The sequence below is a fragment of the Podarcis melisellensis genome (assembly GCF_964234715.1).
Source record: "Podarcis melisellensis genome assembly, chromosome: 13".
Lineage (NCBI taxonomy): Eukaryota > Metazoa > Chordata > Lepidosauria > Squamata > Lacertidae > Podarcis > Podarcis melisellensis.
Window position 1 is genome coordinate 14470406 of NC_138545.1, and position 26874 is coordinate 14497279.

The window sequence follows — 26874 nt, forward strand, 5'->3', positions numbered from 1 at the left end:
GAATCCTTTCCAGAAGCCCGTTCGGCTTCCAAAAATGTTCAAAAACCAAAGTGTGGCTTCCAACAGGCTGCAGGAGCTTCCTGCACTCAATCTGAAGCTACGGAATTCACATCAGACGTTAGGGTTTCAAAGAACGTTTACAAACTCGAAAACTCACTTCCGGGTTTATGGTGTTTGGAAGCCAAAACGTTTGAGTCACAAGGTGTTCGAGAACCAAGGTACGATTATATTTGTAGGAAAAACACTGGTTCCTAATTTGAATAGTAGAGTGCTTGGTATCTGGTGGGCGGGGCTTGTGTGTTTTGCTCCAGAATCAGCCCCTCCCTTCAGTGTCTGTGTTCTGTTAAGAATATCAGTTAAAAGGGACCAACTGCCTCTTCTTGTTTCTTACCTCAGACTAACCTCATGTTGTTGTATTTAGTTTCTCTTATTTTGTTACAGTTTCTTTAAAAATTCAAGCTTAATTTACATTTACCTGAGCCACTTATTTTCCTCAAAGAAAAAGAAACTCTGCTGAAGAGTGGTGGAACATCCTAAACTTGGGTGAGTGAGGGGGAGTTTGCCAGGAGGATTGAATATGTTAATCCTCTCCCCACTTCCACAACAATATTAGAGGAGAATTCTATTAGAAAATTGTGGAAAAGTCACATATTGGAGTAATCTGGGGAGATGATTCGGGTAAGGATGGAATGGTGATACTAAGAAGCCATTACTCAGTGACAACGGCCTGAAATAGAGAAAGTAAAGGGAACTCACCTTAGTGGGATCATGCAGCCCAATCCAGACCTGACTTTCCCTTTTCTGGTTTGCAGAGATGTAATTGGCCACTGCATCTGACTCTTTCTCACTGAGGATGGAGGCAAGATGGGTCCCACAGCCATAGCTCACGCACTCATTCTGAGAATAGCCAAGCAACTAAATAAGCTCCACCACTATTACTAACACACACACACACACACACACGCGCGCACAAAGACTCTTTCCAACAAAGATTTCCCAGAGGGGTTCACAACTTGCCAAATAAGTAATAACAATTATTAAAAATCATAAAACACCAGTGGTGGAGAGTTGGAAGTTTTTCAAATAGGAACTAAAGCAGCTGAGGAAGGAAGAGAGAAAAAGGGGTGAAGAAAATGCTGTGAGTGAAGCCCGGCCCCTTTCTCCATCCTCTGGACCTGCTGGGAAACTAAAGAAACCTGCTCGACCTGCGTCCCACGAGTGCAATTAAAGCACTCAATCTTGGTGCAAGAAAACCACCTTGAAGCTCATACACAAAAACTAGGATGAATGCAGGAAGAATGCTCATAGTCATGATTTGGCTGCACTCTTTTCAGAAGCGGGTGGTGCTGTGGGTTAAACCACAGGGCCTAGGACTTGCCGATCAGAAGGTCGGCGGTTTGAATCCCCGCAACGGCATGAGCTCCCGTTGCTTGGTCCCTGCTCCTGCCAACCTAGCAGTTCAAAAGCCCGCCAAAGTGCAAGTAGATAAATAGGGACCGCTCCAGCGGGAAGGTAAACGGCGTTTCCGTGTGCTGCTCTGGTTCGCCAGAAGTGCTTAGTCATGCTGCCCACATGACCCGGAGGCTGTCTGCAGAAAACGCCGGCTCCCTCGGCCTATAGAGCGAGATGAGAGCGTAACCCCAGAGTCGGTCACGACTGGACCTAAAGGTCAGGGGTCCCTTTACCTTTATGCAGGCATGCAGAATGTTGACCTGTGTTTTAATCTGGTTCTGTAGCTTATCCTTGAATTTAACTATTATCTTAATGTTTGAAATAGTTGTTCTTAACTGTATATAGCTGGGTGATGTCAGGTTTTCAACACCATGATGTATCACCATCCAAACATCACAATCTGGCGATACACCATGATGTTGAAACAACAATCTGTATTGGCCCCAGCCCTCAAGGCATGGGGTGAAACGGCCACAGCTCTCATTGCAAGAGATGAGGCACTTTCATCCCAACACCCTGCAGAGCTGAGGATGATACAGCTTGTTGGCTTGGGGGTGGGAAGGCTCCACTCCCCCCCCCAGCTGAGTGAGCCCTGAGGTCCCTCCTGCTCACATGCAAGCTGGAGGGACAAAGGGGCAGAGATAGCTTGTATCTTTTCACTTGGGAAAAGGTACCTTTTTGCCAGGCCATCTCTCCTGACTGTTAATTAAGCTTTCTTGGCTCCTGTGGAAACAGGTTACTTGAACACAATGGGTGAGCAACTCTCTTTGGATTATACCAAGATGCTGGCCAGGTAATGTCTCCCAACAGCTCACACTGATAGCTCTCCTCACAAAAATGTCATCTGAAACCCATGACAGCACCTGATGTTACAGCTTGGTTGGTGAGAAGCAGCTTCTTACCTCAGCTTCAGACCAAGTTTTCTGAGAGTCAAAATATGCATAGCAGCTGCCCTCGGCTTTCAGCCAATTCCTGGGACAGGATCTGGCCTTTACTGTATGGAGAGAGGAGTAAAGGAAGAAAAAGTTGGGGGAGGGGGACAAAAGCTGTTAGAATGCAATTTTCAATGTGGAATCCTAATTCACCTACAAATTTGCACAGATAATTTTAAGATTAATGAATGCAGGCCTAATTTTAAAATTCCTGCTTCCATTGGTGACTGGTACCCGATGGCACCAATAGGAAATTGGGACAGAAAGCAAGGAGGCAAACTGTAAGTGGATCCAGAGTCAATGGCAGGCAGCGCCACTCACTGACTGGTTGTAAATATGAATATGAGGAGTGGTTCAGAGCAGACTGAGGTGGGTAGGGCAGTTTCCTATTAACCCTAATGGACCAGCTTCCATTGCCTGGTTATTTATTCCAACAGCCTTAGCTGGGTTACCATCACCTGGAAATATGACAAGTAGTTTTGTTTTTACAAATGCTTAACCCCAATTAAAATTTCTGGGAAATTCCCAGATAATTGTTAAAACACTCACCTCCTGGGAAAGAATAGGAGACCAGGAACCCAAGAAGGCAAAGGTAGGTGACAACCCCCATCTTCTGGTTGACCTTCAGTGGAAGGAAATATGCATCAAATTAAAAATTTATCCTTACTTATTGGCATTGTCAATGTGGTGATAGCAGGAAGAAGTAAATCAGTATTTTCTGTTCTTAAAATCATAAATGGGAAGATTAGAGAAAGAAGAGAGAACCCAAAACTTAAAGTTGGCGATTGTTGAAGTATCATGGAGTCAAAGAAGCTTAGTGTGCAGATGCACCTAGTGTTGACCATGTTCCATCTTCTGGTTGACCTTTTATGGAAGGTCAAAACCTATCCCCACTGGTTGCCATTTCGTTCATGTGGTGATGGCAGGAAGAAATAAAATAGTATTTTATACTCTTAACATCACAATTCTCCTTCATTTGAATTTCTAAAAAATGAGAAGAGAAGGAAAAGAATGGAGAAAAACGAGAAGGTTAGGGAAAGAAGGGAGAACCTAAAGAGTTTGCCATTGTTGAGGAATCACAGATCCTCGATTCTGGACCAGTGGAGGCTGGTGTCCATTGGGACTGGCAGGATTTGTAGGGCAGAAGGCAGTAAAACCAATGGTAAGTGGAGGCAGAGTCAAGGACAGGCAGAGCCAAGCAATTCTGGTTTTGTTCTCTTTCCCCTCCAGGGACAACAGGTAGTAGAAGGAAGGGACAGCCTGTGCCACCCAGATGTAAGAAAGAACACACAACACTAGGACTTTCTGAGGGCAGGTAGAGCTTTGTGGGGCTGTGCCCCATTCCTCCTAACATATCAGCCTCCACTGTTTCTAGACCAAGGATCCTAAGTTGAATATAATATTGAGGCAAGTAAGCCCCTCTCCCATAATTGATCACAAGATGCAGCACATAGACACCATTTGAATGGCAGGGCCCATCAACTGGGGGAGAGCTGGCCCCTTCAAATATTTTATGGGGAGTGAAGGGGCCTCAGCTCCTAGCAGTTGCTTCCAATGTTCTAGACTAAAGCAGTATTAACATTTATCGAAAGCCTTTTAGTTATTAATCTGTTGCTATTGTCCTTCTTTTGTTTTATGGGAAGAACAATACAGTGGTACCTCGGGTTAAGTACTTAATTCATTCCGGAGGTCTGTTCTTAACCTGAAACCGTTCTTAACCTGAAGCACTACTTTAGCTAATGGGGCCTCCTACTGCCGCTGCACCACCAGAGCACGATTTCTGTTCTCATCCTGAAGCAAAGTTCTTAACCTGAAGCACGATTTCTGGGTTAGCAGAGTCTGTAACCTGAAGCGTATGTAACTTGAAGCATATGTAACCTGAGGTACCACTGTAATAACCCTCAGGTTGGTGGGCTGCCTTAAGAAAGTTAAGAAGGAGTGAAGTTGCCTCTATGTCAGGCTGCTGTCAGTGGCTCCCAGCTAGATGTCTCTTGGATAATGGCGTTGTCCCGAATGAATCTCCACCTCCTTCTCTCCCACTTCCTCATTCATCATCATCTTCTTCTTCTCTACAGGTGCCACTAAGTGTCCTCTGTCCTTCGAGCTCTTTGTTCTCCCACTTTTAAGGCCTGCCTGGTTCTGGGAGATGGTGGATCTGGACTGCTGTCTAATGACAACGTGTCAGCCAGCTTGTGCTCTGGCTCTGCCTGCTCCTCTTCTCCCATTATTTCCCAACTTTTCCCCTCTGGCTCGGAGCTTTGACCTCCCACAAACCACTATTGGAAATCTATATTGTCTCCCTCTCTTCCTCCTCCTTCCTAGAAGGGACAGGATGGGAAGGTGGTCTCTACCCCTCCTTTGCCCAGTCCCTGACACTCTATTCTGGAAGAGAAGATCTTTGTTGGCAGAAGGGAACAGGGAGCTCAGGGAGCAAAAGGTAATTCCCTGGTGGTAGCCCCAGAAACAGGCAAAGGAAGGACAGAGATTGCTTTGGATTTACTTGATCCAGTCTTATTGATTCATGCAAGAGGCCCCAGGGGCGGGACATCATCAGCACCTGCTTGGAAATAGTGTAACTAATTCTCCCCCTCCATTGGAGCCAATGAAGGGCAACAACGTACAAGTTAACAGTTAGCAAATTGTCAGGAAAATGGAATAAACGGCCTTGAAAATGCAGTCATACACAGAACAACTGTGTCTCAGGCTGCTGGGCTCTTTCTTATATAGAGCTGGGCTAGGACAGGGCATGGAAAGGCAGTAAGAAAGATGAACCACTTACCCATACAGTGGTGCCCCGCAAGACGAATGCCTCGCAAAACGAAAAACACGCAAGACGAAAGGGTTTTTCGGTTTTTGCGTCTCTTCGCAAGACGAATTTCCCTATGGGCTTGCTTCGCAAGACGTTTTCGTTCGCTTTTTTCCTAAAGCCGCTTGAAGATGCACAGTTGTGATGGACCATGCTTCGCAAGACGAAAAGACTCGCGGAACGAATTAATTTCGTCTTGCAAGGCACCACTGTATATGGACTGGTCGAATGAACAATGCAGCAACCCAGGCCTTGTAAGTGGTCACTGCTAGGATATAGTTTCGTTCCACCTTTAGAACAGGCATGTAGAGTTGCTGTATGTCACATGTCAGTTTACTTCCAGCACAGTCTGCTGGGAACTTCCCTTGTATATAGCTTTTGCCATTGCTGTTTGCTTGGACACAAAGGGAAGCAGACATGTTTTTTGCCTTTGTCCTGATGCTGAATAAATGCTTGTAAATATGCTTACATATGCCTCTGTCCGCTACTTCTGTTGCAAAGAGTTCTTATCTCTGCTAGCTTGCCCTTATTATTATTAACTCCTGGAACCTCACACTGTTTGGAGAGTAGAGTGGTGTGCAACAATTTTAAGCCTGAACTGTTTGCGGCTACTTTGCCTGAGGGATCAATGCTCAGTGCATAGATTGGAAAACACCTATGGCTTTTTAAAATAACTTTTATTAAAACAACAACAACAACCAGAAGCTTTTTTATTAGGAATTGTAGGTGCTGATATTGCAAAGGAGCAGGAAAGACTTTTTATGTATGCAACAGCCACACGGATGCTACTAGCCCAGAGATGGAAAGAAGACAAAGTCCCTACCAGAGAAGAATGGCAAAACTGACGAGAAAGCTCAGGAACTAAGAATACCAAAACTTCAATAAAGAATGGAGGGGAAATTTAATTTACTTAAGAGACCACTGTAAGCAGATAAAAACATTAGCACGATTGCAATAACACTTGTAATGTAGAAGATATTATGGATAAAATGGAGAGACCTAAAAAGCAGAGACATCACCTTGCCAACAAAGGCACGTATAGTTAAAGCTATGGTTTTCCCAGTAGTGATGTATGGAAGTGAGAGCTGGACCATAAAGAAGGCTGATCGCCGAAGAATTGATGCTTTTGAATTATGGTGCTGGAGGAGACTCTTGAGAGTCCCATGGACTGCGAGAAGATCAAACCTCTCCATTCTGAAGGAAATCAGCCTTGAGTGCTTACTGGAAGGACAGATCCTGAAGCTGAGGCTCCAATACTTTGGCCACCTCATGAGAAGAGAAGAGTCCCTGGAAAAGACCCCGGTGTTGGGAAAGATGGAGGGCACAAGGAGAAGGGGACGACAGAGGACGAGATGGTTGGAAAGTGTTCTCGAAGCTACAAACATGAGTCTGACCAAACTGCGGGAGGCAATGGAAGACAGGAGGGCCTGGCGTGCTCTGGTCCATGGGGTCACGAAGAGTCGGACACAACTAAATGGCTAAACAACAACAACGAGTGTGTAGAAAATAACCTACAACACAAAGATAAGATTTTTATTTGTTGCTATGCCCACTGCTGGCAAGGAGCCCCTGGAAGCTTGAACAGAAGGAACGGTGGCCCCCTAGGCTGATAAAATACCCCCCCACTCCTGGTCTAAAATGTAAACACCCCCCACTTCCAGTCTTGACTTTATTGTCTCTGATGTGGCATGCAAAAATAAAAATAAAAATGTCAGTCCATTTGTTTTCATAAATAGAGAAATTGGTTTTAAAAACCTGGTTTTGTGAATGAAATGAACCAAGCACAGCACTTATTTGTGGAAATGCAACTGTTCATACTTGTATACTGATCAACATTCTTGATGATTCCCCAACCAACACAGAATTCAATCCTTGCTTTCTGATGCCACCTAGTGACAAAGAAACGTTAGAGGCACCCTGTTCATTTTCTTGCTTTCTACGGCTTCTTCATCTCTGTGCGAGAGCAAGCATTGTTGCCATACCAGGATGGCTTCAAGGAGACATTGCCAAACTCTCATCTGGTTATCTTACTGAGATACCAGAACTTTAAAGTAAAGATTACTTTAAAACTGGAAACTGGGGCTTTCTCCTTCTCCATGCCTCTTACCCAGCTCAAAATTCATTTTCTTTCACTCACAATCCAAATTTAATCCCACCGCTTTTCTCTGTCTCTCCCCATCCCTACAAAGGACAGTAGTTCAGTGGCAGAGCATGTGTCTTCCATGCAGAAGGTTCTGGGTTCAATTCCTGGCATCTCCAGTTTGGACTGGGAAAGACAACACATCAGTGGCAATGTTGCTGTCTGTTACATTTGTGTTCTTTTGGCTAAAGGCAGAACAGAAAAACACAATGGTCCCCAGTAGGGGCTCCCAAATGGAGATCCTTGATTGGTGAGCTTCATTTACGTGGTCTGCAAATGTAGGCAAAGGGTAATAATGGCCCTTTAAAACCTGCCAGCAACAACGACAATAGAAAACCTTCCAAGGCTCTGTTGCTTCAGGTTTATCATTTGACAGGCTTTACTGACATTGCTGTTATCTACTCCCCAAGAACTATATGCCAATTTCCAAAGAAATTCACACCTGAAAAACAACTGCAAAGGGTTCTGAGTACAAGCACTTCTTATAAAATACTGAAAACATGAACACAATATTGCTGTGTAGTCATTGGCAGCCCATATAATGGTCTAAATGAGGGCAGAAACCAAGACTACTACAATGATGACTATACAACTACTAATTTTGTTTATACCTTGCCCATCCTGCTGGGCACATTTTCCAGGACATTCCTTGGGAACATTATCCAGCATTAAGGGCCCAGGAATGGTATAAAAGCAAGTGACTGGGAGTGCTGGAAATTTGAGGTGGCCAAGTGACCAGCCCAGCCCAGCCCAGTCCAAGCTAAAACCAGGGGTGGTTCACCTCTCAAGGCCTCTTAAAGGGGTTGCCCTTTAGCTGTCTACCCAGCAGTTTCCACGAAGTTCTGACAAAGAACAAGGGTTATCTAGTAAATCTCCTGCTACTCACTGAAAGAATAGCAAAAAAAAAAAAAAAAAAAAAAAAATTCAGCCTAGAGGCAACTGTTGTTGGGAGTTAAATTCCTTTCTGGCTCTGATAACCGGTGGCGACTACAAGCCCCAGAGAGAGCCTCTAAACCGAGGAAGGGAGGGAGAAATGGGTATGTCTCCTCTACATGAGGAAAAGGAGGAAGGAGGCCGGGCAAGGCAGCAGCTGGTCCTTTTAAAGGTAGCTGGGATGGGCAGCAAACACTCTTGTGGTAGAAATGGCATTGGGTAGCGACGCTCATCTCGCTTTCAGGCTGAGGGAGCCTGTGGTCTAAACCACGGAGCCTCTTGGGCTTGCCGATCGGAAGGTTGGCGGTTCAAATCCCCATGACTGAGTGAGCTTCTGTTGCTCTGCTCCAGCTTCTGTCAACCTAGCAGTTCAAAAGCACACCAGTACAAGTAGATAAATAGGTACCATTACATAAACAGTGTTTCCGTGCGCTCTGGTTTTGTCACAGTGTTCTGTTGTGCCAGAAGCAGTTTAGTCATGCTGGCCACATGACCTGGAAAGCTGTCTGCGGACAAATGCCTCTCCCTCGGCCTGAAAGCGAGATGAGCGCCGCAACCCCATAGTCGCCTTTGACCGGACATAACTATCCAGGGGTCCGTTTCCTTTACCTTTGCTTTTCAGACCGAGGGAGCGAGGGAGCGTTTGTCCACAGACAGCTTTCCGGGTCATGTGGCCAGCACAGAGGACAGTTACCTAACTTCCAGACAACATAAGGAGTCATTTACATGCTAAAAGGGTTTTTGCAGCAAGGACACCTCTCTCAGATAATGTGGCCATCCATACTTTATGAGCGCTTCCCCTGCTTTAAGATGGAAATCTTGTTTTATTACTTCCTGCATAGTAGCTTACCCTTCTGGCTGTATGGCTGCAGTCACTGTCTGGCCCATGCACTTCACAGATTCAGGTTTGGACTGAATCTCACCCTTTTTAAATGTGATGTTCTTAGTATGGACTGCCTCCATAACTTGATGGAGAATCTGATCATTCCCCTCAGATGTCTCTGCATAGCCAATTCCACAATTATAATCTTTGAGTTTGAGTTCAGAGACAAACTGTTCAATGGTATCTCAATGTACTGTAGCTCTGCATGGTTCCAAAAGGAATATACTGTTCAAACTCCATGTTCTTACAAGGAGTGCCATTTGTCCTAAATCATTCAAGGACTTCTGCTGTGTCATTTAGCCTTTCATTAGGAAAAATATTGTTGTGAGTTTCAGTGAGGGCGGGGCAGGTAGGGGAGTTGTATACCTGAATTAGACAGTTCTGGGATTTCACACACACACACACACACACACACACACACACACACACAAAAACACCTTTTGGAATATTCATTTAAGCAACCTTAAATCAATGACTTCCCTTCTTCTCTTTCCCTGGTCCAGTTTGCATACAATAAATTCCTTTTTACATAAGATAACCATTCAGTATTCCATTAGTACAGAAATCAAAACTTATCTACACTGTTGAATTTATCTTAATTCTACCAGCGTTTTTAAGTGTACACAATTTTCACCCATATATTCAATAAACATTTCCCAATCTCCTTTAAATGTATGTATGTTTGAAGTTTTATTCTGTTTTCAATGCTCTGTTGAAAGCTGCCCAGAGTGGCTGGGGAAACCCAGCCTGGACAGGGTATAAATAAAATTGCTATTCTTCTTTGGTTGGGACTTTGCTCTTTTTCCATTTGGTCTAACAAAACACGAAGATTTCTAGCCTGCCTAGACTTAAGTCAGAGCCGCACCACACATTTAAAGCACTCTTATACAACTTTAGTAGTCATGGCTTCCTATAAAGAATCCCGGGAACTGCTGGTGCCTTTAATAGACTAAGTTGGGGCCACCAACATTTTGGCTTACTGGACATATCTGTAATTATGAGATAGGGCCATGGGTGCCAGTCACAAAATGGCTGCTGAGCTGCATGTGATGCAACACAAAATGGCTGATAAAGGCATGGCTTTTTTTTCAGCCAGAACTCACTGGAACGGAGTTCCGGCACCTCTTAGGTGGGTGCCCTTCCCCATTATAGGAGAACAATGGAGGCATTCATAGTGAGTTTGGGCACCTCTTTTTCTAGAGAAATAGCACTGGAAACACAAAATGGCTGCCATGAGGGGCATGACATAACAGAAAAGGCATTGGCAGGCAACTGGTGCCTCTGAGCACCACATTGGCAACCCCTGAACTCTGACCAGAAGAGAGTCCAAAGTTTTCCTCTTCTTTTTTGGCAATGAGATATATACTGTCTCTAAAAATGGAGATTTGAATTCTGTGTGTGTCTTTGTGGAGTGGGCAAGAGCAGGGCTTTCTTCCAGCCAGAACTCGCCAGAACTGAGTTCTGGCACCTCTCAGATGGGTGCCATTGCCATTATAAGAGAGCAAGGGAGGTGTTTGTGGTGAGTTCCAGCACCTCTTTTTCAAGAAAAATAGCACTGGGGAGGAGGATCTCACTTGTAATCCGACGTCTACTGACCCTTAAGATGGAAGTTCCATCAAGCTGTCCTGATAAATAGAAATGAAGAGGTAGCATCACATATCATACCCAGAACAACAAAAATCAGTAGTATAGCCACTCCATCCCTACCTATGACTTGTACCGAGGTGCATACATGTCACACACCATAATAAGTCAAATGCTATTTTGCAAAACGAGTCTGAAGATTTTGTGGATATATGCTTGTTGTCTTGATAATGATACTAATCTTAACAGAGTCAGGTATAAACTGAGTATAAATGGCAAGAGAATGAGGTGATATTGGAAAGGTCAAGCTCCGCAAAGTTGCCAAAGAGAAGAAGCAAGTCCCAGTGACTGATGGCCATTCCAAAGAACCAGGACTTTGTTTTCAGGAACTATATTCCTTGGAAGGAGAAATGCCACGTTGGAGGACCACATGGTGTCCTTTTGCCTAGAGACAGAGACACTGAGACAAGGCCAGAGATGATTATCTTTAATTTGTGTAGCCAGAAGAGGGGCTCATAATTCAAAAGATATACAATGCACAGTATCAGTCTGCTTGTCACATGGTACGAGACTAAGTGTAAGAACCTCAGGGACAGATCCATTTGAGGTTGAAGACCTTTGCATAGCAGCCCCAAAACCAGTCTAACAACCCTCTGTGCTATTAGACTGGGAATCTACTTGGGCAGCCTGAACACAAGGGGTTTATTTCATTTGTTTTACTGATCAAAAAGCCAGTGCTACATGTGCTCATGCATATATAGAAGAAGAAGAGGAGTTTGGATTTGATATCCGCTTTATCACTACCCGAAGGAGTCTCAAAGTGGCTAACAATCTCCTTTCCCTTCCTCCCCCACAACAAACACTCTGTGAGGTGAGTGAGGCTGAGAGACTTCAGAGAAGTGTGACTTGCCCAAGGTCACCCAGCAGCCGCATGTGGAGGAGCGGGGACACGAACCCGGTTCCCCAGATTACAAGACTACAGCTCTTAACCACTACACCACACTGTATACTGATATGTCCAGCTAAATTTTATTCACACCAAAGAAAGGGTATAGTGGAGCTTCATCTATGCCCATTGACCAAACTGGTGTGTGTGTTTGTGTGTGTGATGCCCTGGGAAAGGCACTTGTGGAGCAACTTGCATGGCCTCAGGTGGTGCATGGCCCTAAACAAACTTCCAGACTTGCAAGTGGATTCCAGGCTTGCAAACATATATTTCCCCCCTCGAAGGAAATAGCACAAAAATAAATGCCAAACTTGTGGTTTATTCCACTAGGTTTCCAGAAGCTTGCAAATGCTTGAATGTAACGTACAAGTTAACAGTTAGCAAATGGTCAGGAAAATAGAATATATTGCCTTGGGAATGCAGTCATTCACATAACAACTCTCCTTGGGTACTATATCCCTGCAGAACATGTGTGAACATGTGGTATGATTGAGAGCTCCTGAGTAGATTCAATCAATACTTTATTATTCAGAACTGATGACTTGGCCTTGGTTTTCACCTGGAAGAACATTTCAGGACCAAAAAGGGGATTGTTGCACACCATACCAGGTATTATTTTCAAAATAACAAGTCTCCACTACACATATCACATGAATTATTTTTAATGTAATTCATTGCAACTTGTATGAATGAGAGAAGGACAGATGGATGTTTGGAATGAAAAGTCAATATCTGCAAGGTTGCCAAAGAGGAACAGCAAGTCCTGGTGACATTGCAGATCACCAGGACTTTCTTTTAAGGAACAGTATTCCTTGGAAGAAGAAATGTCACATTGCAGGACCATTGTGTCCTTTTTGCTAGAGACACGGGGACAAGGATAGAGATGGATCACACTGCCAGAAAAGGGACACATAATCCAAAAGCTCTACAATCAACATATTCATCCACCTGTCACATAATAAGAGATTGAGCAGAGAGTATAAGAACTCTGGAGACAGACCCGTTTTGGGCCAAAGACCTTTGTAGCAACACCTGGAGGACCTGTCCATTGACAGCCATCTAATCAGACAGAGCAGCAGTCTTTGGTAAATATATATCCCTACAGAGCATGTGTGAATGTGATAAATGTTTGAGAGCTCCTAGATAGATTGAATTAATTAAAAAATTCTGAAGACTGGTGTACCATCTGGCCTTGGTGTATGTGCATTGCCCCTTTGATCCCAGGTTGCCCTCATGACAATGATTAAGTGATAGAAAATGTAAAGGGGGAGAGCACAGATGATCACCTCTGGACACAGTCTTGTTGGAGTCAGGGAGGTCCTAGGAGACTGGACTGAGGAGGAATGGTGGAGACCGCTCCCCCCTTCTTCTGCCCTTCCAAGAGGAGACAGCATAGATTTAGAACAGTGGTTTGCAGAAGGTAATAATTCAGAGGCTGCAGAGGGGAGAAGCTGGGAGATACTGGATGACAAGCAGGAGGAGGAAAAAGAACTAGGGGAGAGGCAGCTGACAGACTCAGTGTCTTTAGGAAGCATTCCTGAACTCCCCTCTCAGGTCCTGGTGGGCATTGAGAGTAGGAGAACAGAAAGCTCAGAGGCAGAACACACAGATTAGCTGATGTAGGAATGATGTATAATAGGAGAGACGGAGGGGTGGGACTTATTTGGAGCAACACCATTATCTGAGAGGCGACATCCTATGTCTCTGTGAATATTGAATAAATTATCTTGGTAAGAACACCTTGTTTTCCCATTTCTGGCAACCAGCCATGAGGGAGGGGGGATCAGATTCCCTGAAACCTGACAGGTAGACATAGTAGACTTGGTCTCTCTGATTTCCCCTCTGATCTTGGGTTGCATTCAGGATACACATATTATAGAGAAAAATACCCCATTGAGGGACAACCTAGGGCTTTCCCTTTGCTGGGTTTGCTACTGTGTAATGGGTGAAATGGCCCTAAAAGATTGCCAGCATGCACTGTTTTCCTCCTTGTGGCACTACATTTTAATAATAATAATAATGATGATGATGATGATGATGATGCAACATTTTCCTTCCAGTTTGGATTAAAAAACACCTCTCATACATCCACACGCTGACATGATCTTAGTTTTTCTTCGAAAACAGGACATAACTATGTCAACTCAGGTGTTCCCCCCATAAATGAAGATTAAAGAGATTAAGCATAGCAGCGTTCAAATATCTGAAGGGCTGTCTCAAAAAAGATAGAGCAGACTTGTTCTCCCTTGCACCATAGGACAAAGCTAAATGGGCGGAAATTTCAGGCGAGTAGATTTTAGCTGAAGAATAGGAGACAATCCACAAAGGTATGAGTTCTTCGACAATGGAGCAAAATGCATAGGTATATAAGCAGAGGCTGGATTATTATCTGCTGGGGACAATCCGAGATGGTGTAGATTCCTGCCTTGAGCAGTTGGTCTTCAAGTTGGTCTTTCCAGATCTTAACAATCTGTTAAATTCAGGTTTTCTTTTCTTTCTTTAAGCTTATCAGTTCATGAAAGTTCAAATAAAGGAGAAATGTGATTATAGGATATAAAATATTTACCTCTCCTTCCTTCCTTCCTTCCTTCCTTCCTTCCTTCCTTCCTTCCTTCCTTCCTTCCTTCCTTCCTACATTGGCTGAATGGCAAAATTGACAACACACCGCTTGAATTGACTGTACATTCCTCTTTTCCAAAAGGTCAGTCAGAAGATGGGATTTGTCACCTACTTCAGCCTTTGCCTTCTTGGAATCCTGGTCTCCAGTCCCGGTGAGCATTTTAGCAAACACCTTAGAATTTCCCAGAAATCTTCACTGAAATTAAGCAGTCATGAGAACGAAAGTACTTAGTGGATTTTCAAGGGATGGCAACCCAGCTAAGCCTATTAGAACACGGAAGCAGGAGAGTTTAAATTAGACATAATTTATTGGAGTTGGTCAGCGGAATCCCTGATCTGGACCTTGTGCAGAAATAAATGAGCTTTCCATCCCAAGAATTAGTTTCAAAGCTTTGCTGCAGAGCAGTCTAAAAACTAGTGGCATATAAATGTTACAAAGAACAAAAATACAAAGTTACACATTGCACTCAAGTAGCAGCAATGCAGTTCAGTCTTTTAAATCCTTTAATACAGTCCAATCTCAGAGACATACTCCATTATGCTGGAGGCTCCTTCTCCCAACACGCTGAGCTGGCAATCTCTCTGCTGGCTTCCCGCAACACAAAGATACCGAGTTTCTCAGGTTTCAACTTCCTGCTGATGAGGGATCTACTTGGGTTTCCAGAGAAGAGTGATCAGGTAAGCCAAACCCTCTTAAATGGAAAAATACCAGCATTCCGCTTTCAGCTAGAGTGAAACCTCTTGCTTAATGCAAACTTCCCTGCTTTGCAAATGCAAACATTTACAGACGTTTAAACTTCAATGCATACATTTTATGCAAATTAAACTTTTAATATTAACAAGATCTCTATTCACGGGTTTCTAAATAACTTGTGCTTTCTAAATGGAATCACCAATGGTATACGTAATGTCGCACTCAGAACAACCTGCTTACTGTTATAATCCCTTATTTCCCCTCATTTCCTTCTCTCTAAAACAGCCAGGGCTGCCTGCCCTAGTGGATGGCTGGAAAATCAGGGCAACTGCTATGCATATATTGAAAAGATGATGACATGGGCTGATGCTGAGGTAAGAGGAGTTTCTCACCAACCAAGGCATAATACAATGAGAAAGGCAATCAGCATGGGCAGTCCCATGACAACATCTAGCCGATACTTTTGAATTAACAAAAGAGGGCTGACCACAAAAGGAAGGGAACTCAGCTGGTTAGATGGAGTCTGATCATCTGAGTTGCAGAGCTCAAGCAGAAACAAAGCAGACACAGAGGCGGAGCTAGGTGCTCTGGCACCTGGAGTGGTACACATGCTGTGCACCCAGGGGTGGGGCTAGCCATGTGCATCCCAGGGGGCTAGCCATGCTCAGGGGCTAGCCGCCAACCCGCGACTCTCCCCTGAGCCGTTGGGGAAGGGGGAGAGCTGTGCCACTTTGCTGGCGGTCTTCCCCTTCCTATTGATAGCTCAGGAGTTGGGGGAGGCTTGGGAGCCATCGTGGGCGGCACACCGAATGTCACCCCCCTCAAGATGACACCTGGGGCGGACTGCCCCCACGTTGCTCTTCTACTGAGCAGACATTCCAAAGCCAATCCCTCAAGGTCAAGTTTCATTGTATATAATAATAATAATAATAATAATAATAATAATAATAATAATAATAATAATAATTTTTTATTTGTACCCCGCCCATCTGGCTGGGTTTCCCCAGCCACTCTGGGCGGCTTCCAACAGAAATGAAAAATACACTAAAATGTCACATATTAAAAACTTCCCTGAACAGGGCTGCCTTCAGATGTCTTCTGAATGTCAGGTAGTTGTCCATCGCCTTGACATCCGGTGGGAGGGCATTCCACAGGGCGGGCGCCACCACCGAGAAGGCCCTCTGCCTGGTTCCCTGCAACTTGGCATCTCGCAGGGAGGGAACCGCCAGAAGGCCCTCGGAGCTGGACCTCAGTGTCCGGGCAGAACGATGGGGGAGGAGACGCTCCTTCAGATATACTGGACCGAGGCCATTTAGGGCTTTAAAGGTCAGCACCAACACTTTGAATTGTGCTCGGAAACGTACTGGCAGCCAATGTAGGTCTTTCAAGACCGGTGTTATATGGTCTCGGCGGCCGCTCCCAGTCACCAGTCTAGCTGCCGCATTCTGGATTAGTTGTAGTTTCCGGGTCACCTTCAAAGGTAGCCCCACATAGAGCGCATTGCAGTAGTCCAAGCGGGAGATAACCAGAGCATGTACCACTCTGGCAAGACAGTCCGCAGGCAGATAGGGTCTCAGCCTACGTACCAGATGGAGCTGGTAAACAGCTGCCCTGGATACAGATTTGACCTGTGCCTCCATGGACAGCTGTGAGTCCAAAATGACTCCCAGGCTGCGCACCTGGTCCTGCAGGGGCACAGTTACCCCATTCAGGACCAGGGAATCCTCCACACCTGCCCGCCTCCTGTCCCCCAAAAACAGTACTTCTGTCTTGTCAGGATTCAACCTCAATCTGTTAGCCGCCATCCATCCTCCAACCGCTTCCAGACACTCACACAGGACCTTTACCGCCTTCACTGGTTCTGATTTAAAAGAGAGGTAGAGCTGGGTATCATCTGCATACTGATGAACACCCAGCCCAAACCTCCTGATGATCCCTCCCAGCGGCTGCATGTAGATGTTGAAAAGCATGGGGGAGAGGACAGAACCCTGAGGCACCCCACAAGTGAGCGGCCAGGGGTCTGAACACTCATCCCCCACCACCACTTTCTGAACACGGCCCAGGAGGAAGGAGCGGAACCACTGTATGACAGTGCCCCCAGCTCCCAGCCCCTCAAGACGGTCCAGAAGGATGTCATGGTCGATGGTATCAAACGCCGCTGAGAGATCCAGCAGAACTAGGAAACAGCTCTCACCTTTGTCCCTAGCCCGCCGGAGATCATCAACCAGTGCGACCAAGGCAGTTTCAGTCCCATGATGAGGCCTGAATCCCGACTGGAAGGGATCCAAATGGTCCGCTTCTTCCAGGCGTGCCTGGAGTTGTTCAGCAACCACTCGCTCAATCACCTTGCCCAAGAATGGAAGGTTTGAGACTGGGCGATAATTGGCCATCGTGGCCGCATCTAAAGATGGTTTTTTAAGAAGCGGTTTGATAACCGCCTCTTTCAGCGGGTCTGGGAAGGCTCCCTCACGGAGGGAAGCATTCACCACCCCACGAAGCCCATCGCCCAGTCCTTCCCGGCTAGCTTTTATAAGCCAGGATGGGCAAGGATCCAGGAGACAGGTGGTTGGCTTCACTCGTCCAAGCAGCCTGTCCACATCCTCGGAGGTAACAGATTGAAATTGATCCCACACAACTTGACCAGACAGGACTCTAGCACTCTCCCGCCCCGCCCCTGCTCCCACGGTGGAGTCTACTTCTTCCCGAATCTGAGCGATTTTATCTGCAAAAAAATTTGCAAAATCATTGCAGGAGAACATGTGGCCCGTACTGGGCCCCGATGTTACAGGTGGTTCCGCTAAATTGTGAACCACCTGAAAGAGTCTCCTGCTGCTGTTTTCTGCAGATGCAATAGAGGCGGTGAAGAAAGTCTTCTTCGCCGTCGCTATCGCCACTTGGTAGGCTCGACGTTGAGCTCTAACCCGTGTCCGGTCAGATTCAGAATGAGTTATCCGCCACCGGCGCTCTAGCCGTCTCAACAATATATCCAACCATATGTTCTCTTTCCCTGAAATGTTTGTAAAATTGCAAATAAAGATGCTTCTGAATCTGGGGTTGTACAAAGACATTTTTATTTTTTTTAAAAAAGATTTTTATTAAAGTTTCAAAATTTTTTATAATAACAAAACAATACAGTAATACAAACAAAAATAAAATAAAAACAAGTATAATTTCAATCCCTTATTTTCTTATAACTTACTTCCCCGACTTACTCATACCTCCCCTTTCTGTATTCCAATTTCTAATTTATTAATTCAGCAAATTTAAGGCTCTTCCAGATGACCTATCCATTGGGTATTCATCCTGATTCTCTTGCAGTTTGCATGAGGGTTGGGTTGCATATTTTTCACCCATTCATTCTGATTTGTTTGCAGGGAGATTATAGAACACTCAATATTCATTCTGAGTTGCTTGTGGGAGTGTTTATACATCTTCCAAAGATCCCATATTTTTCAATCCACTTCCCCATCACTTTCCTAGCCACAATTATTTTTTGTTTCTTTTTAGAAGTAGATTTATTGTGCCAAGATGATGCTTTAAAGCACTCTAATTGTGCAAATGTAACATTTTCTGGTATGTGCTTAAATTCCTCCAGCAAAATACTGACAGGCTCAATAACATTGTATCACACAAGTTAGTATGGAACAGCATTGCCTTATAATATTCTAGGAAGACCTGTTCATCTTAAAAATACTCAAGAAAGTCTAATTCAGAAAATATTAAAAACTTCGATGCAAGGAAATTGATCTGACACTGGCAAGCTCCAACTCTGCAATAATCTTCCTGGTGAGATATGATAATGGTAGCAGAGCTTCTCTAATTCCTTTTCCATTTTTAGGTTGACTGCCAGAGCTATGGCCGTGGGGTCCATCTTGCCTCCCTCCTCAATCAGAAAGAATCTTCCATTGTAGCCAAGTACATCTTAGCACAACAGAAAACACGCACAGATGTCTGGATTGGACTCTATGATCCTTTGCAAGTGAGCTGCTTTCACATAGCTTGTTCCTGATTGTCATCAGAGATGGGGCTCTTTAGCAACGCAATTATCTCAACAATTTCCTAGTCTGAACTCCATACACAAATTCTCCTTTATTTTCTATGGTGGGATGGGGTTCTCCTCAAATGTCTCCGCCATAACAAACAGTAATTTCCAGTTGGTCAAACTCTCCTGTTTTTGTGGTGGGCTACTCTCTTCTTTCAAACATGAGTCTGACCAAACTGCGGGAGGCAGTGGAAGACAGGAGTGCCTGGCGTGCTCTGGTCCATGGGGTCACGAAGAGTCGGACACGACTAAACGACTAAACAACAACAACTCTCTTCTTTAATCACACAATCTCTTCCGTCTCATTCCTGCAGAACAGGAAGTGGAAGTGGGCTGATAATTCTCCCTTCAATTTCGCAAGCTGGAATGTAAACCAGCCAGGTCTGTTTGTTCCAGTTGCAAATAGGTTTTGTGTAGAGCTGAAGGAACAGAGAGGTAAGCAAGCCATTTGCAGGAACAGATAAAAGGTTTTGGATTCTCCACTACCTTCTGCTTTCTCCATCAGTTCCAACTTTTTTAAGGGTTGTTTCTGACTAAATCAGAGTTTCCCAAACTTGGGTTTGCAGCTGTTTTTGGACTACAACTCCCACCGTCCCTGATGTCCTCCTAGCTAGGGATGATGGGAGTTGTAATCCAACAACAGCTGGAGACCCAAGTTTCGGAAACCCTAGACTAAATCATAATGCACATTAAAATTAAAAGACATGCTGGTAGTCACAAAGGCCCATTGATTTCGGTGGTTAATTCTGAATGCAACTAAGCTGGTGACAACCCTTAGCCAGGTGTTTATTTGCAGCAAGGATCTCAAGTAGGTTGCACTGTTGACAGATGAGCAGTTGTCCAGTTGTTCAACATTTAGGATCACCTCCAAATACACTAGAAGCTGAAGGCTTCGGCTACAGCCAGTCTGCATAATATAGTGTAGGATTACTACACATTTTGAAAGCATTGGTTGCTAAAGTCTGGGTTACATTATATTTTTTTCTAGTGTTTTACTTTAAGAAATTGTTAGGGCCAAATGTGGGGAAACTGGGGAAAGTCTTAAGTAAAGGGTGCCAAAATTGTATAATCGGGAGTTTCTGAAACTTAGAATGATTTCTATATTATTTTTCCTTTACAAAACTAATTTCAGCCATGAGGGCTAGAAGCTTTTGCTTTTCATAAATGAAAACTGAGATTCTAAGAAACTTACTTCCTCCAGACCAGGGGTGGGGAAGGTTTCGCCTGGAAGTCTAATTAGTCCTTCCAGGCCTTGGAGTTTGCCCTGGCCAGGCTCTTTGGTGTAAACCATGCCTGCTTTTCATGGGCCTGATATCGTATGATGTCAGGCATTCAAGGAAAACTTGGATTCAAGCTGAGGCTCTGAAGGAAGAATTATAAGCAAACCAGTGATTGGAAACTTCATTTTTTAAAAGGAACTAGTTCTTGTTCAGGTTTATTCTTTTGCACAGCAAACTAGTTCAGTTCAAGTTCATCCAAATCAACTTTGCAGTTCATAAATAGTTCACCCTCAGCTATTTTTTTTAGTGTTCAGAATGTTATAAAGTAAAAAGGTAAATCAGGAGCCACATACATGAAATAAGATGTCTCACAGGCAAAATGTCAACAGGTTAAACATTTCCATACTAGAAAAACCATACAGTATAAGGCATGAAGCATAATTTGCTTTGTTCATTGGTCTGTACGTCTTGCTGAAAGCTGCTCCTGCTGGAAGACAGCAAGTATCCTCAACAGGGAAGATACAGGAAATGTCTTACACTCCTCCTTTTTGACTGCATATCAGCTGTGATTAATTTACTGGTGTCCTTAGTAACAGCAGCACATTAGAACATTGTCTCCACATTTCACTTTCTAACTTTTCCCCAAATGTCTGTCTGACTTTTTTTTTAACTGAAAGCTAAGAGACTGATAGGGTGGGGAAAGGAGGAGTGAACATGAAGATAAATTAGAAATGTTACAAAATTCTGCCTCAAAATGAACTTAATTATGGAAATTCAGGTGCGGGGATTATGGGAATTCAGGTGCAGTTCAGAGATTTTTGAAATAATTCATTGAACTTTGTTCAGTTGATCTACCGGTAGTTCATTCTAAACACTGAAACAAACCAATTGGGCTCCCAGTTCTTCCATTGCAGCAAACATTTGCAGTTTTTGAATTTGGTGCCTTTTTCTGTTTCCCTGAACAGTGATATAAAAAGGTGCAATATTCAAAAAAACGCTGAATTTAGTTGCATATTTAGGATCAGGAGTACACTTCGAGTTTGATGTCTGGAGATCAACAGGTGGGTCACCCACTTCAAGTGACCTACAGAAGGTGGGCCTCCTGGATGGATCTGAATCTTCCTGTTTGCTCTAGACCACATGGAACAGGTCGTTAAATAATGAGCAACAAGAAATAATTTGTGCCATGTCTTTTAAATTTTAGATTTTGAGAAGTGGAATGCTGTTACCTGTAAAGTGAAAAATGCCTTTGTCTGTAAACAATCACCCTAAAGAAGATTGTAGTTCCCTTCGCTGGACTCTAGCCCGCTGGAAATCTTTCTGATCTCAGTACCTCCTCTCCCAGTCCTCAAAGTGAAAGAGGGGTTCTCATTCATCACTTTAAAAATGACCATAACTGAAGAGCTGCCACTTTGGTTCCCCTCTTCTCCACAAATTTTTCTTGTGCCTATACCCCACAATGAACTTAATAAATTCTCTTGGATGCACATATTTCCTGGTGTGTTTCTGTCTTTCGCAATCCACTCAGACTGCTCTAAGATGATCATCCAAGAAATATATAGGAAGTTGGCTTATAACAAGTCAAACCATAGGTCCATCTAACTCAATAATAGGCACATTGAATGGCAGTGGATTTCCAGGTTCATTCAGACAGGGGACATTCTCTGTCCCACCTGTAGATGCTGGAGATTTATCTTGGAACACCTAAGGTGGACTGCAAGGGTCTCCTTTCATAAGTGTGGAAGTACAAGAGAACATTTCACTAGATGGTGCTTTGATTGAAGCAACCCTACATTGCCAGCTGCACCTATGCAATTTCCTGTCCTCTGTGGCATACACATTATACCACAGACATTGACATCTGACACCAAGGTCACTTCAACACCATACATTTAAAGCACTCTTTACATCACAGTTATAGCTTCGTCCAAAGAATTCTGGGAAATGCACTTTGTTAAGGGTGCTGAGTTATTAGGAGAGTCCTCACAGTGTGGGATAACCAGTCTTCTATAGCCACATTTTTGCACGGCCAGATCTAGGAAGAGATTTATATGGAACAGCCCCAATGTTTTATCAAACCAAAGTGCATCTAGTATGCAAACTTCAGAAGGGGCTTTATGGATTAAAATATGCTGCTGGAGCATGGAATGAGAAACTATAGAGCATGCTCAAAGAGCTGGGGTACACACAAAGTCATGTAGACATGTGTGTGTAAACCAAGTGCAAAAAATAAATAGTTTTCTTACGTTTTGGCATTTGTGGATAATCTAATGATTGTAACTGAGAATAACCAAGACTATACAGAGGTTGTGGAATACCTGAGCAAAGAAGTACAGTCGTACCTTGGAAGTTGAACGGACTCTGTTCCGGAAGTCTGTTCAACTTCCAAAATGTTTGGAAACCAAAGCGCGGCTTCTGATTGGCTGCAGGAAGCCGCAGAAGCCCTGTGAGTCATTTGGCTTCCAAAAGAATGTTCGAAAACAGGAAGTCACTTCCGGGTTTCAATCATTCGGGAGCCAAAATGTTTGAGAAGTAGGCTGTTCGAAAACCATGGTATGACTGTAGAGGTAAAGGAAATGGGAACTGTTTCTTTTCAAATAGTGAGAGAAGAGCTTGGCTCTTATCTCCTAAGTCAAAAGCAAAAGGTTATTGAATTTCTTGACAGTCTAGGGCTGAAAGAAACCAAGCAAGTAGCCACTCCAATGGTGACTGATTTTCTAGAGGGTAAAGATGAATATGAACTCTTGCCGGACAACAGTCAGTACAGGTCAGCTGCAGCACAGCTCCTGTACTTGTGTGGTCAGGCACCCCACCCCCATCGCCCAACTTCCAGAGAGAATCAGACAGAACAAAATTACCTTTTGGATCAAATCAGGCCACAACCTTATTGATTACAGATGTAAGAGGGCCAGCCCTAGTCCAAAGTAAGGCCCTCCGCATTCCACCAGCATTGAGTGATTTTCATTCTAGCTGCCACAAAAAAAAAAAGCTCCATTGGTTTTTATGTGTAATCTTGGAAGTTTATCTTCCCATAACCCAAGTAATGCCAACATAAGAGACATAGAAGCATTTGTATTGAAAATGGGGCTTATTTCTCTGAACGCATCGGTTGAATAGTTGAGCATTCAACTACGACTCCACCACAGATGAAGGTAAGATCCTTGAATCATATACCCCCTCCAGCAGCTGGGGTCTACATTATTAGTCAGGCAGGACAATCTTGGAGGTGTGGAGATACCATCTCTGAAGAAGCCTTAGGAAAGTTTCCCTCATTTTAGCTGACACTGATTTTAACAGGCTCTTTGATTGCTTTCAAATCTCCTTAGGATTTGACACCACCCACAAATAAGCTTATTTTGTATGTCCTGTCCTTTATTTTAATTCCTTGAGTCAGATCATTTTCTCTGATCAATGCAGCCAAAGCTTCCTATAGTAGAGAGAGAGCAAAAAGGAGAGAGGAAAGGGGACAACCTTGCTTCCATTTGGAAAGAGATCTGAATCAATGTTGTTCATTCTCACTGTTGCATGGTGCTCATATACCCATAACACAGATATGATTACATATCCACACACATCCTGCTAAAAACATTCCTGTTTAGACAAGCCTCTCATATGCTTAGATAATGGTGGTAATTTTGATCTGTTTTGGTATTTTAACTTTTGTATGTTTTAAAGCAGGGCTGTAAATATTTCTTGATTTCACTGTTTTATCTATGGTAAACTGCTTTGAGGTTTTTCACAATCTAACGGTGTATAAATTTTTACAAAATAAATAAACTTAACCAGACTTCCAACCTGTAATTTACACCAAGCTGTATTACAAGGGATGTTAGAAGCTGTTGTCTCTCTCTCAAGTGTGGATAATTGCAAATAACTGTTGGAAACCACAAGGTCAGCCATGCCCCATGATCCTTATCAAAAGTTGCGCAAATGCTTTCGTATGGCAAACCAGCTGCAACTATTTCTTAACATGGGTGACTTGGCTATAGTGGTAGAGCAGGCATGGCCAACCACATAGTTGGCTTACACAATGAGCTACAGTTGCTCAAGTCCCTTCTTTTGCAGGACACTGTTAGATGTGCAGGAGCCCTGCCACCTTTTGCCTCCGGCCGCCCTTGACACTGAATAGCAGGGCCGGCCCAAGATGGAAATTACCAAAGGTAACCTCAAGTCACAGATGTTTTCTTTTCTTGTTTTGTTAGATCATTTTTATTAATTTTCCAATAAAAGACATCCAATTGACATATCAAATCATAATCCCCCCAAAAATAAAAAAACTAAAATAAAAAAGGTCAAATTATCTTCCTAATTGTAATTTTTAATTTTATGACTTCCCATAGTCTGAAACTTGAAGCATGTCCAAATCTCATCGATATTTCCATATTTCCACATCTCTATTTTAACTCTACAGGTATTTTCTTTTCTTTTCTTCTTTTTGAAATAATTTTTATTTGATTTTACAATTATAACAATACAAAATACATATCCATATTTGGAGATTTCTCCAAATCTCTAGACTTCCCACCTTTCCCTCCATGCATCCTATTATAAACCTTTTCAACTGCATATTATCTCATCATCCAAATTTTAGGTCTCTCCATTTTATCCATAATATCTTCTACATTACAAGTGTTATTGTAATCCTGCTAATGTTTTTATCTGCTTACAGTGGTCTCTCAAGTAAATTAAAATTCCCTTCCATTCTTTATTGAAATTTTGGTATTCTTAGTTCCTGAGCTTTCTGGTCAGTTTTGCCATTTCAACAGCTTTATTTGCCATTCTTCTCTGGTAGGGACTTTGTCTTCTTTCCATCTCTGGGCTAGTAGCATCCATGTGGCTGTTGTTGCATACATAAAAAGTCTTTCCTGCTCCTTTGGAATATCAGCACCTACAATTCCTAATAAAAAAACTTCTGGTCTTTTTTTTAAAAAAATAAAAGTTATTTTAAAAAGCCATAGGTGTGGGGGGGCCACTAGGGGGCGCATTGGAAGATGGCTGACAATAACATCTCTCTGACCCACACGAGGTAATTTGGAGGCTATGATGGGGGTAATTAGCCTCCTTAACCCCCCCCCCAGGATTGTGGGGGGGGGGGGACGGCCCTTGCCTGCTGTGCCCTATACCACCCCCAAATTTGTGGGGATGGGGGCACTAGGCACAAAGCCCTCCTGTGGGATTTCGGCACTCCTGGACGCCGTCCCTGATTCGCGCCACTAGCTGCAAGAACTTCAAAAGAAACAATTTGGACGAGATGAATTGCACATACTTCAAGGAAGGAGGGGGAGTAAAGACTGCTGACAGAAGAGATCTCTGATAAAACAAGACAAGAATAAAACATGACAAGATACGCAAGATACGGTACGGCAAATGACTGATGGGGGAGGGAAAAAAACTTTCCTTTCTTTTTCTATGTGATTAAACAAGAATCCCCTCCCCTAATGAGTCAGAAATGTCGTTTAAAAGACTTAAGCTGTGGATTTAAGGCTATGTGGAGATAAACTTTCGAACCAAAGCATGTTTCAAGACGAATCTGGAAGGTATAAGAGCTTTGAAATGATGCAGTTAAAAATGCCGTTGCCATTTTGGGAAGCTCTGTCAGAGGTCTTGAGTCTGGGAGGAGAAAGAGAGAAACAAAGCTGTTTATATATTGTGGATTAAACTCATCAGTGGGACTTAAGAGTGACAGCTTCATAAAATTATGATGGAAAGAGCGATGTTATCTATGAAGGAGATGATATATGGAAACCATCTGGACTTGGATTAGAAGAATGGGAAATTCACACAGGATTATTATATTTGTGTTTATCGGCTTAAGGAGACTATCAGAAGAGATCATAAAGAAAAAAGAGAAAATATATGAACAAGATGTGATGTGGAAACAGCAAGACAAGACTGGATAGAATTAAGAACTCTGTTTGGACTGATTGGGACTGATTTGGACATTAACGCAGTAGCAAGAAGATGATCAGAATCCCCCTTTGGAGCTTGAAGTATGGGTCCCCCCAACAAAATTCAAAATTTGGCTTTGTAATTCGGAATTTATGTGATGTGATTTAATTTGATGTGATTGGCCAGATAATAAAAATTATTTATATATAAAAAAAGCCACAGGTGTTTTCCAATCTATGCACCGAGCATTGATCCCTCAGGAAAAGTAGCCGCAAAAAGTTCAGGCTTAAAATGTTGCACACCACTCTACTCTCCAAGCAGTGTGAGATTCCAGGAGTTCTGGGCACTTACCTGGAGTTTGTGGTTCCTTTTGGACAATGAGGCACAGCGGCGACTGTAATGTCTTTATGATATAGGGCTTATTTATACATGTATACAACCTGAGCCTAGGATGCAGGAGTTCACAGTGTCAACGAAAGGTTCTTGTTTCTGTCATTGCCACAAGCTTGGATTCAAGCAGAAATCAAACACGGCTCTCAAACTTTGCTCTGACTCTCTCTCTGGCTTTCTTCTAGGTCACACAACTCCCAAACTCTATTCCAAATTCTATCTTTGCCTACTGAGCTGGGAGAATGGCCCCACCTATTTGCTGGAGAGTAGGGCAAAGGGAAAACCACTTGGACATGTGCCTAGAAAACATGGGTAAAGTGGAAAACTGCTCAGACCCGTGCTTT

The 26874-nt window shown here is 43.5% G+C and overlaps 3 protein-coding genes across 6 annotated transcripts in view; 1 reads left to right on the plus strand and 2 right to left on the minus strand.

Annotated features, from left to right (window-relative positions):
- The window catches only part of LOC309354008 (C-type lectin BpLec-like), a 196614-nt gene that overhangs the window by 73490 nt on the left and 96250 nt on the right, over positions 1-26874 (minus strand). The gene's annotated exons all lie outside the window — the stretch shown is intronic.
- The window catches only part of LOC309354013 (C-type lectin-like), a 96150-nt gene that overhangs the window by 3653 nt on the left and 65623 nt on the right, over positions 1-26874 (minus strand). The window contains exons 3-5 of the mRNA XM_081883710.1: positions 2934-3006; positions 2355-2446; positions 757-897 (exon numbers count right to left, since the gene is read on the minus strand). Of these exons, the coding sequence (XP_081739836.1) occupies positions 757-897; positions 2355-2446; positions 2934-2994 (294 nt within the window). The 5' untranslated portion in view covers positions 2995-3006. The remainder of the gene's footprint in view (positions 1-756; positions 898-2354; positions 2447-2933; positions 3007-26874) is intronic.
- On the plus strand, positions 412-22252 carry LOC309354003 (regenerating islet-derived protein 4-like). 4 transcript variants are annotated; one of them, XM_081883692.1, is made up of 7 exons: positions 412-543; positions 12209-12285; positions 14378-14447; positions 15275-15363; positions 18828-18968; positions 19346-19466; positions 21456-22252. In XM_081883692.1, the coding sequence occupies exons 2-7, from the start codon at positions 12214-12216 to the stop codon at positions 21521-21523; spliced, it is 561 nt and encodes a 186-aa protein (XP_081739818.1). In that variant the 5' UTR covers positions 412-543; positions 12209-12213; the 3' UTR covers positions 21524-22252. The 4 variants fall into 4 exon arrangements, with proteins under 4 accessions (XP_081739818.1, XP_081739820.1, XP_081739819.1 ...); XM_081883693.1 differs by lacking the exon at positions 412-543 and adding an exon at positions 4373-4459; XM_081883691.1 differs by lacking the exon at positions 412-543 and adding an exon at positions 10211-10320.